This window comes from Austrofundulus limnaeus, unplaced genomic scaffold (genome assembly GCF_001266775.1).
Source record: "Austrofundulus limnaeus strain Quisiro unplaced genomic scaffold, Austrofundulus_limnaeus-1.0 Scaffold60, whole genome shotgun sequence".
Lineage (NCBI taxonomy): Eukaryota > Metazoa > Chordata > Actinopteri > Cyprinodontiformes > Rivulidae > Austrofundulus > Austrofundulus limnaeus.
In genome coordinates this window covers 1,487,471-1,498,183 of record NW_013952462.1, presented here as the reverse complement: position 1 = coordinate 1,498,183, position 10,713 = coordinate 1,487,471, and the positions used below count along the sequence as shown (strand labels likewise).

General features: G+C 40.3%; 1 protein-coding gene across 1 annotated transcript in view; it reads right to left on the bottom strand.

The window, feature by feature from the left end:
• Positions 1–10,713, bottom strand: part of LOC106518402 (RNA-binding protein Musashi homolog 1) — a 23,617-nt gene that overhangs the window by 7,457 nt on the left and 5,447 nt on the right. The window contains exons 4-5 of the mRNA XM_014009687.1: positions 4,831–4,872; positions 4,387–4,479 (exon numbers count right to left, since the gene is read on the bottom strand). Coding sequence (XP_013865141.1) covers positions 4,387–4,479; positions 4,831–4,872 — 135 coding nt within the window. The remainder of the gene's footprint in view (positions 1–4,386; positions 4,480–4,830; positions 4,873–10,713) is intronic.

Genomic DNA, 10,713 nt, shown 5'->3' with positions numbered 1-10,713 from the left:
TTGGTCAAACTCAATGACACAGCACAGCAGCAAGACAAGAGGACACTAGGTAGACAGCTGCAAGCTAACATGTTATCATTAGAGTAGAGTTACACACAAGCACACCTGCACTTAGCGTTGGCAAGCGTCTATTTAACAGATGGCAAAAACAAGATTTTAAGCTGTTATATATATAAAAAAACTATAGAAATTGAATTTTACGTAAACAAATAAGTGTGATGACTGAGTGCTGAATGACTTTGCTGAAGAAATTAGTGAATAAAGCTAAAAGCTAAAAAGGCAACTGCAACAAAATGGTGACAAGAAGCTTAAAGGTTAGCTTAAATTTAAAAGTAACAAAAGTCTGGCTAAATGTAGCAAAAAGCTTGTCAAAAGCTAAAAGTATAATAATACAATCAATAAAAAATATTTCTTAAATCACGTACATAAAGTTAAATATTTTGAAAAGCATAAAATTTATGAAACTAAAAGTCATTTACTGGATGAGTTGAACGTTTTGCTGTCAATGGTTAAATAGCATAATGTGTGCAAAAATAGATAGAATGTAAAAAATATATACTGCTATGTACAGAAAATAAAAACAAAATAGAAAAACAAGAGAGTGAATTCTGAATAAAATCTGATGTTTATAAAAAAAAAGACTGATGCTGTTCAGCTAAGTGACCTGCATGAAAATACAGCAGTTTGCATTCATGCAAACAATCCTGTCCACGTGTGCGAGCCTCGGCTGAGGTCTCTGATTTTTCCTAAAGCTAATAAGAAAGACTTTCTCACGATGTCGGCTGCCCGGGGTGCTGTAAAACAATCTGATCGGATGGCTGTGGGAGTCTGAGATTGGCATAGCAGCGGCTCCGGCGCTAACTGCTCTGGATGCATGCYGGGAGTGAAGAAGGTCATATTCTCCAGTTCTGACATTCTCAGATGTACCGAAACAAGGCTCCACTCAGATCCTTTTCCCCGCGCGGGCCTTAGAAATGTCCCGTTCTCACTGAAGCGTACATCTATTGTCTGAAGAACAAGTGTTTGCTGACAAGTCCATTACACTTTTTTGAGAGATTATGAAAGGTGGCATTCACATTTTTCCCCCCACTGCTGTCTCCTCACATCTCCCTCTTTCATTTTCGCTCTGGCTCTCTCCGGCCGTCTCTTTCTAAACAGGCCAGCAGACAAAGTGTTCAGTCAAGCCTTCTAATCGCCAGCTCACATGGGTGAGTGGAGTCCCAACTTTTCCCGTCTGCCCCACTCCGTGCTGCATTTTTCCCCCCTTCTCATCCACTCCTTTCATTTTATTTCAGGCAGCAACATAAGGAGGGGGTTTAAATCACAGTTTTTCTTACAAGGTGAATAAAAAGGCATTAAAAAAACAAGGATGTAAAACCAACAGGCTTGAAATACTAATCATCGTATTATTTAACCCAACGCCTGAATACCAGCGTTAAAAAAAACACTTTTTCGTGACGCAGACAGGTTCTATTTTCAGCCTTGGCCAAAAAGGAGAGTGTTGTCAACTTTCCAGCAGGCTGAGGGGGTGGGAGGGGGGGATTCAAGACCTCCACCTTAGGATTGAAGCTTATTTCTCAAGCAAACATGATTGCTGCAGCCTTACTGGCCTGGAGACACTGAAAAACAAGAGCTCAGATCTGTTCAGTCAGAAAACTCTAACTCCAAAAACACCTGCCACCCAGTCGTATGAACTTTGCGTGTGTTTGTGATGTATATTTAAAAAAAAACAGGACTTCAGCATGAATCAAAGAGTCGCATAAAGTCCATAGTGCACTCGGTGTTTTCCTTGCAAGGTGGAGCCACAGTATGAAAACAAGCACAAGGCTGAGCCTCGGTCCATCCAAGCCTGCACCTTGTAGCCAGGCTCAGATAATAAACAAGAAATACCTCCTGCTCAGCAGGAATGCACTGTGGGATTGCTGGCTATCCYCGACACAGCTTTGGTCTCACGTGTCCAAACAGCCCAAATATTCGCTCATCCTGTGCGGGGAGTGTTGTTCTCACTTATGAGAGTCTGCAGTCACCAGGGAGGACTGATACAGTCACAGAAACTGCCATTTTAGAAAGCACGCTCGTTTTTTAAAAACGGGAATCGTGTCACAACGTCTACCTGAATAGTCATAGGTGGAAACCTCATTTGTCCACGACTGATGAGGAGGAGGACGTTTAGGTTTGAACCGGCACCTGAAATGTCGGCGGAACGACAGGCCTGAATCAGAGGCCAACAGGGAGAGCGCTCAGCCAGATGCAACACAGAGGACAGCTTCATGCTGTTCATTTCTTCCAACCCATTAGACCCCCCCACCACCACACAGTGCTCGTTTCCAGGCCGTCCTGCTCACCGGCGGCGCCCCCACCTCCACCACACTGTAACGTTTGTGACATGTGAATCACGGCCAGCGAGCCCGGCTGTCTGAGCGTGCTCCCACCGATGTTTGCGAGCTCGCCTCCCTCCGCAGCCACGACGGTGACACTCACACTTTCATGCGTGCACACACCCGTCTTTCCATTCATGCAAATGTGCACTTATTGCACTTTTTTTTTGTTAAAGGAAACAAAAATACACTGGATTACAGCAGGACAATGGGGAAAGGCGAGTCACCACGGCAACAAGCAGCGAGGGTCTGTGCATGGACTGGGATGGTGTCTGAAGTACTGATTTTGGGGTAAGAAGGAGGGGCTGTTACTGGAGCAGCTGTTGCATTTAATTAGTTAATAYTAAAGAGCTTGAATGTTACTCAGAAATACTCCAAATTGAGTAGCTTCCTAAAAATAACTCAATATATCACTCGCCGTAGACAGTTTTGAAKTATTCTGTGATGTTTCGCCCTTTAATCGTCACTTTTGCTCCTCACRATTTCAGCGCCCCACCCTTTTCTCTGCCCTTCAACCTCCTGAGAGCCCCTCCCCTTCTCTCCATGGGGGTTACTTCTTCCCTTTCAGTCCATCTCTCCCTTTGCTTCCCCTCCTTCTTTTATTTTTTTTGTTCTTCCTCCCTCTCCCCTGGCCACTCATCTGTCTCCACAGCCTGCACTTGTGCCTTTCACCAAATTTTATTCAAAGCAGCAACAGAAGGACAAACAACCAAGCTGAAAACGCCACAATTTAGGTAAAAATGAGTACACAGCAACAACCAATGACTATTTTTACACTTTTTGTTCTGTTTCTTATCCTTCCTCACTTTTATTATCAGTTTTTTTTTACTTCTTCACTTTCTAGATGAGAAAAAAAAAACATGACTGTTTTTTGTTGCAAAATGTACAAAGAAAAGTTTTATCGGCACACACAAAGGACAGGGGGGTTCAGATTAATATAATCTATCATTGGTGTTGTGTTGTGATTCCATGCTTCAGCTCCTCAGGGTGAAGTTTAACATCCAAAAGGGTGCACACACAAACACACACACACACACACAAAATGAGAGCGAGCTCCAGCAATTTGATAAAAACCAAAATGAGGATTTATTTTTTTCAACATCAACACTGAGTCAGCTATAACACCACAACATCACAAGTTACCAGTAAGAGTCTTACAAGTAGCTAACAAGCAACAACAGAAGCATTGGTTAATAAAAATTGTGAAAAAGCCATTAAAGGAATAGTTCATGGCTTTTTGAAGTGAGTTTCTGTGGGAGGTTTACATACAATAATGATCTTACCTGTTGCAGATAGTATTTTGTGCAACTTTAGTTTGGAGAAACTCACTTTTAAGATCGAACAGATTGACAAGCTAGTCTGACTGAGCTATGATCAAAGTGGTTTGGTGCCATCTTTAAACGACTCAAATCACAAAATTTTAATAGCTTTCATATATTCATTTAAAAAAAATCTGTTGCTGCCACTCTTTGCTATAACCATTATCTGTAAATTAGTGGCCATGTAAAGACTCGTGAAATAGTATTTGCATGAACCCTTAAAACCTTTTTTAATTTGCGTTGTTTTAAACCACAGCAATCCACTTTGGCCTGGTCACGTTACCTATTAGCTCATCGATCTGGTCAGATTCAAGTCTGGTTCTTCAAACTGAGGTTGTTTAAAACTTATCCATGACAGGTAATGAAGTCTGAACACTTCAAAACTATCCAAATTTAACATACAGCTTTCACATAAAAAAATCTAACCTAGCTACAATAACTTCAGGCTAATTGCCAAAACMAACAGCGAAAAGCTAAAACTGATTACTGGTAGATCATTCGCAAACAATAATGGAAATCAGTACAAATAGTTTTCCTTAAATATATAAAAAATAAATAATTAAAAGCAACTAATCACCAACACAGTTTGTTATGAAAATAATTCATCTTAAACTTAAATGACTTGGCATCAGCAGAAACATCCCAAACAAATGTTCGAACACACCTCATTAAGACAGCCGCAGGCTTACCTTTCCAAACTGATCAAAGTATTGCTTCACATCTTCGATGGTGGTATTGACCGACAGCCCTCCGACAAAGATCTTCTTTGTCCTCGTCACCAGCTAACAACACAAGGAAAAGGAGAGGACAAAACATTAAATATGTGATAAGAGATTCTGTGTTGCTTTATTGAGACTAGAGGCTCATTTGAAGCTCAAGCCTCTGATTTTAAGTTGGGTTAATGTGTGTGTCTGTGTGCAGGAGATATTGTCTGTGGGTAGTGTGTGATTTCAGTGGGCAGCACAGGGGTCAGGGAGCAGAAACCAGGGTCACAATCTCAGGCCGAACAAATGAATTGCAGCTCTGTTTGGGTCACGCACCCGACTCTTAACCCAGCCAATCAGAGCTGAAGGACTGGGGGGGGGGGGTATGACATCATCACCTCGCTGTTAACCCCTTGTGGGTGCACTCACCTTAGGCTGAGCTCGTCTGGGAAACGCCACCTTTGGGTCAATCTGCAAGAGAGAGATTTAAAGGGGTTATAAAAGGAGGAAGAGAGATTTAAAGGGGTTATAAAAGGAGGAAAAACAAACATAAATTTAGGAAATTACTGATTTGTTTACATTTAGCATAAACAATTGAACTGATAATATTTCCTTTCTGGGGTTTATTTCTGGTTATATAATTTATTTTAAGGTCTCATTACCTCCCACTGTGTTACAACCCATTAAAACAAAAAAAAAACTAAATTAAAATTAATAAAGAGCTTAGAAGCAAAAGAGCAGTGTAAAAATCTCTTAATATCTCAATTTTACACATAAAATGTGTCAAAAATTTAGTGTTCAAGTCCTTTCAAAACCTTTATATTCCCTTCAGCTTGATTAAAAAGTCTGTCTTAGCTTGGAAGAGTGGTTCATATATTTAACGAATAATTTAAAATTTTAATAAAAGCGTGTGTGAAGAACTGCCAAAGTCCAGAAATAYAAGAGCATATGCTAATCTGTGAATATGTATAGCAGACACTTATTTTTGCGAGCCCTCCCAGAACCAAACACAACAGCCCAAACAGACGGGCAAAAGCACCAAATTTCACAGCGAGACAGCAGCACATACTTTCTCTGAAATCTACGAGACGCAACTAAACACATCTCAGACACAAACTAGACGGAACAGGGCGGCCAGGAATCTAAAATAAGCGCTTAATATTCTGAATACATTTAAGATGGGTGTGTATTTTTCCTTTTTTTTTTTTCTCTAAATCTCACAAATCCTGACAACCCCCCATTTTGGATTAGTCAGATTTGACTCTATCCACATTTCTTCCCGCTGGAATGTCTCAGCAGTGGTCAAGGTTACAGATAAAATTAGAAATAAATGAGTTTTGAATGAGCTGGCCTTTAATAATGCTAAATATGCAAAGCCCAGCTTGGCATTTTAAATTTGTGTGGAATCTTGTGTTATTCACACTCAAGCTAACAAGAGAGACGATTTTAGGTCACAGGACCTTGTAGTGTCTTATAGTCTTAAGAGTTTCCATCTATGTTGTAATAATTGGATGTGTGAAGCAAAGCCTCCTGGGTCTCACACAGCCTCTATAGGACATATTGAACTGCTATTTGCATCTAAAAAGAGCCTATCAAAAAGCCAAACTTAATTACATATAATGTGGACAATATGAACATTACTAAAGAGGACGTCATTCAATATAAAAGAAGAAATCCTCCCATCTTCTATCAGCGGTAATTGCTTGCTTGTGATGACAAATGGACTGGAAAATATATCCTATGAGGGGTCTTTAAGTGCCTCAAATTTAACACTGCCTTTGAAAGCACAACGCCGTGTAACTACGATGCAGCTGCAGCGCCCTTGGAAGGAATTACAGAAGGACTTCACACCCTGAAGTGGGACGCAAAGATGAGAAGAGTCGTGTCACCTCCAGCTGGTCCGAACACAAAGACAAAGGTGACAAGGACACACAAAGCGACTAACAGCAACAAGAGAGCAGCAACGTAGCAGTGTGACTAAAGCTGGCAGCACAGCATTTCTTAAAGAAGCTGCTCTAACTGGGACAAGTCTAACAATTAAGGTTTGACTTACTGCCTTTTGTTCATGAACAGGACCCAAAACATGTGGCGTATTTGATGTTTTACTAATGCAAATTGCAAGATCCATACATACAAAAAATATATAAAAAATAGACATAAATACAAAAAAGCAGGGGTGTGTATTAGCAAGATTTTAGTGATATGATACATATCAGGACACGGGTCACAATATGATATACTGCACTTTTTTTCTCCAAAAATTCCAATAATAAAAAACAAATTCAATGTTTTATATACGAATTTATATGTTTCATATTTCTTATTTGAACCGTGTCTTCAATGGTTAGGTCAAATGTGCCATTTAATAGTTTTATAATACATTTGAGGCAGCTTTTAGATTTTTAATAAAAATATTGCAACACAAAAATGAACCACTGGCATTTTACAGTATCGGGAAAGCAAATATTGAGATATTTCAGTGCATCAATATTTCCTTACGCTCAAATAAATAAAAAAGACAGTAGTGATCATGTATTTATTCTGGTGCAAAGTTGGCAGCAGGTTCCTTGGTTTTATTTAAGCTGTTAAGTAGGGGTGTAAGAAAATATCGATACACTGAAATATCGCGATATTTCATTTCCCGATACTGTATTGATATTCTAAAGCCCTGTATCGATTTTTAATTAAGGTTTAAAATGTCAACTTTCCTGCCAGCCATTCATTTTTTGTCGTAGTTCAGCCTCTGACCACTAGTTGGCAGCAGTGAGCCAGCCATTTGGCTCCTCTACCTCTTGAGCGCCAGAGAGTAAGGGTAGCATTAGCATTGTAAGTAAACATTAGCTTTTCTTTTTTTGTTTTCAGTAAGAGGTTTTTATTTAATATAATTTTTGGACAAAAAAATCGCAATATATCTCAATATATCACCTTGCTTACAGTATCGCAATTTATCGGGATATATCGTATCGTGACCCCTCTGTTATGATATGTATCGTATCGCCAAATTCTTGCCAATACACAGCCCTACTGTTATGTCCTGAGAGGTACKAGCCTCTGGTGTTCTGGTCAGCCCACCTGCCTTTAAACTGTTGAACATGACTGGAGGTCCGGAGACGCCTGAGGCGACTGAGCAGTAGAGACGGACTACAAGCTGACAGTGATGGCAATCGTCACAAAACCTCAGCCATGTAAACAGTAACAAAAACGAATAAAACACAAACACCATTATCAGCTTGTTTTTGGTACATTTAGTCCCATGTGGTGGTTTAAAATTTGAATTTTCTTTAAAAGGGTCCATGTTTGGTCATGTTGATGTACATGTACAAGATATTACTTGTTTACATTTTATTTAACATGTCTTCTGATTTGACTAAAACACTAGCAGTAGAGCTTAGATGCTGTGCTAAGACAAGTACTTAAAAAAACACCATTAATAAAGATGTTATCAACTAAAATAGGTTAATGTGAAATCTGTAGTAGCGCTACTATGGCTAATCATGCCATGCTGTTAAAAAAAATCAAACATCAGAAAGAAAAAAAGATGTAAAATATTCTAATTTCTACATCTAGCTGTTCTCAGAGGCAGCAATGATAAATGAAAGCTAAAGCATCCATCAGAGTGGCAGATTAGCCTCAGGGAGGACAGAAGGCCACAAAGCAAAAGGTGAAATAACTTAGCCAGGTCACTGTTTCCAACACTCAGAAATAGCTCTTCAGAGGCTTGATATTTCACGTTGGCCAAGGTGAAAATGTTGCTACTCGCGAGAAAAATACTAGGAAGAGTTGAGGGGGACAAGTTGCCGCTCTGAGCCTGACAGAGAAGAGTTACAACCGAGTGTTTGTGAAATGGTCTGACTAAACATCCTGCTTCATGACATCCAATCTCCGCTCAGTCTACGCAGCAAAGTGACAGCAGAGCCTAAATTATGATTTTAGTGGTTTAGCTTTCCCAGCGCTACGCTAATCTACAGCTAATAGTCACCTCGCTTGGCYCGGAGCATCCACCAGAGTTACAAACTGGAAAACAAAAATATGAATCAAAATTACAGAAGAAAGTCAAATCGACTGAGACCAGAGTGGAGGTTAAAGGGAAAGTTCAGAGCTTTTACAGTGAGGTGTTGAGAAAATATTGTGAATGGATATCATCTTACCTGTTATTATTCTCAAATCTTTACATCAGTTTGTCCAAAAATTATTTTATAAACCTTTACACTGCCATCAGTTTGTAGTTTATTGTCTTACAGCAAACCTTTGACGATAATACAGCAGGTTGTTTTGCAAAAGCAGAATCCCGCTTTGGGTTAGCCATTAGCAGTAATAAACCCATTTTTTTTCAAACTGAGGCAATTAAAAAAAACATCTACAACAGGTAGGATATTAATTGTTCAAACATTTCCACAGGACTCCACTTCGAGAGAGCTGAACTTTGGCAGAGTAAAAGCACAGGGGAGGGAAAAAAAGGGGATCCATTTAGAAAACAAGAGACAGCCTATGAGAAAGTGGGCCTGTCCAGTCGTAGCAGAGCAGTGGGGCCGTCCCAGCAGGCAGCCCCTCTGATTTCATTAATTAACAGGACAAAGAGTACAAAACAGATGGGCCCACAGAGGAACCGGGGCTACTGCCCTACTCCTCTCAAGCTCACATACATCCACACCGTATCCAAATAAAGCATCACATCTACACAACGACATATGTGTGTAATTAAACTAGCAACAACACAGACCTATACCAAAATAGTGARGTGTCTCTTCTAAATAAGCTCAACTGCAGACATGTTAAAGCTCTGACACTCATTGGCCTGCCAAGACATTTGTGTGACTAAATGGCAAACACCCACACTAATAAAAAGGCACCACAGGCTGCCCCCATTATGGCAGCGTAATCAATAAAAGCTCAACAAAAAGCTTTAAACACGAGCAGAGACAGAAAAGGACTTGGCATGTCGATACTAGCRACACAGAGTGAGGCAAGAGACTTGGTTTGGGCTCGGGCCAGCAGGGTCGACCTGCACAGATGAACAACGGCACGGTAATTAGTTAACGAAGRGCACTAATGAGGACCTCCGACCCAAACCTATCCCCAACCCCGGAAGTGAGGAGGTTGTGCAGATGCAGCATCATCAAGGCTGCCCCGCGTCACACGCGTCAGGTTTTTCCACAGATCTGAGGCCARGCACGGACCTCTGAAGCCCAATCCAGTTTGGTTCCTCCAATCCGATTAGTTGCTTTTCAGATCCATACTAATTACAGCACAGGAGCTGCCCACCCCCACCCCCACTCCCCGTACGGTCTACCTCCTCCACCCCCACCTTCAGTTTTGTCCATGTCAGCATTAACAGCTAATCTTCCAGTCAGGAACAAGAGCCACACTCAGGTGTTGGACCAGTAGCTCGTGCAGAAAGAAAGCAGCTGCATCAGCATCAATAACTACAATATTTATTTTTTTACAAACACTTGTGCCAAAATAACAATAACCCACTGTAACACATTTAATATATTTTATGTAAATCTAAATAATCTAAATTTCTGATATTTGAGTACCMTTCTATTCAGATTACATTGTCCTTTTAAACAATGGAAGGTCAAAATTATGCATGTAGGTATTATGTTGGAAKAATATCCTCCAAATAAACAAAAAACACTAAATTATTCCACTGGATCCATTCCATATACTGTAAGGRTGCAAAAAAAGCAATCTTTCACTTATAAATCCACCACAAACCCTGCGTTAGGTCCGCGGAACAAGAAGTGATCGTTCTTTCTGAGAATCTCTTCCCTCTCCTCTTTCTTCTTCCTGTAACTGGTCCCAGCAAAGCGCCTCGTTTCGCACAGAGAAAACAAATGCCGAACCAATCGTGCCCTTCTTTCTCTGTCCACAGAAACACAACAGCACACTCCGGCCCCGAGGCAATACTTTGGCCCGACAGGAAATCTAACCTCCAAACAAAACAGCAACCTCCACAGAGCTCTCTCTCTCTCTCTCTCTCTGAAAACAATAGGCAAACCTCGCGTTTGTTGCAGTCTCATATTTTAAAACACAGGTATGTATAGCTGCCATTTCTTTCACCTGCGGTTCTTAAGTTTGAAGGAGTGAATTTAAGAAAAGAAATACAAGATATAACAGCGTTGTAAATGTTTAATTTTCACTTTTAACCGGTGGTACGGACCTTGCACCAGTTAATGAAGTTTACTTCTCACCCTGTGTCCTCACACTGCTCCTGTTGCTCCATTACACCACCCTTACACACTTTATGGCTTGTACCTGATTCTCTTGTAAATCAAAGGAACAAAAATTTTAAAAAAAATTTTAAAAAAA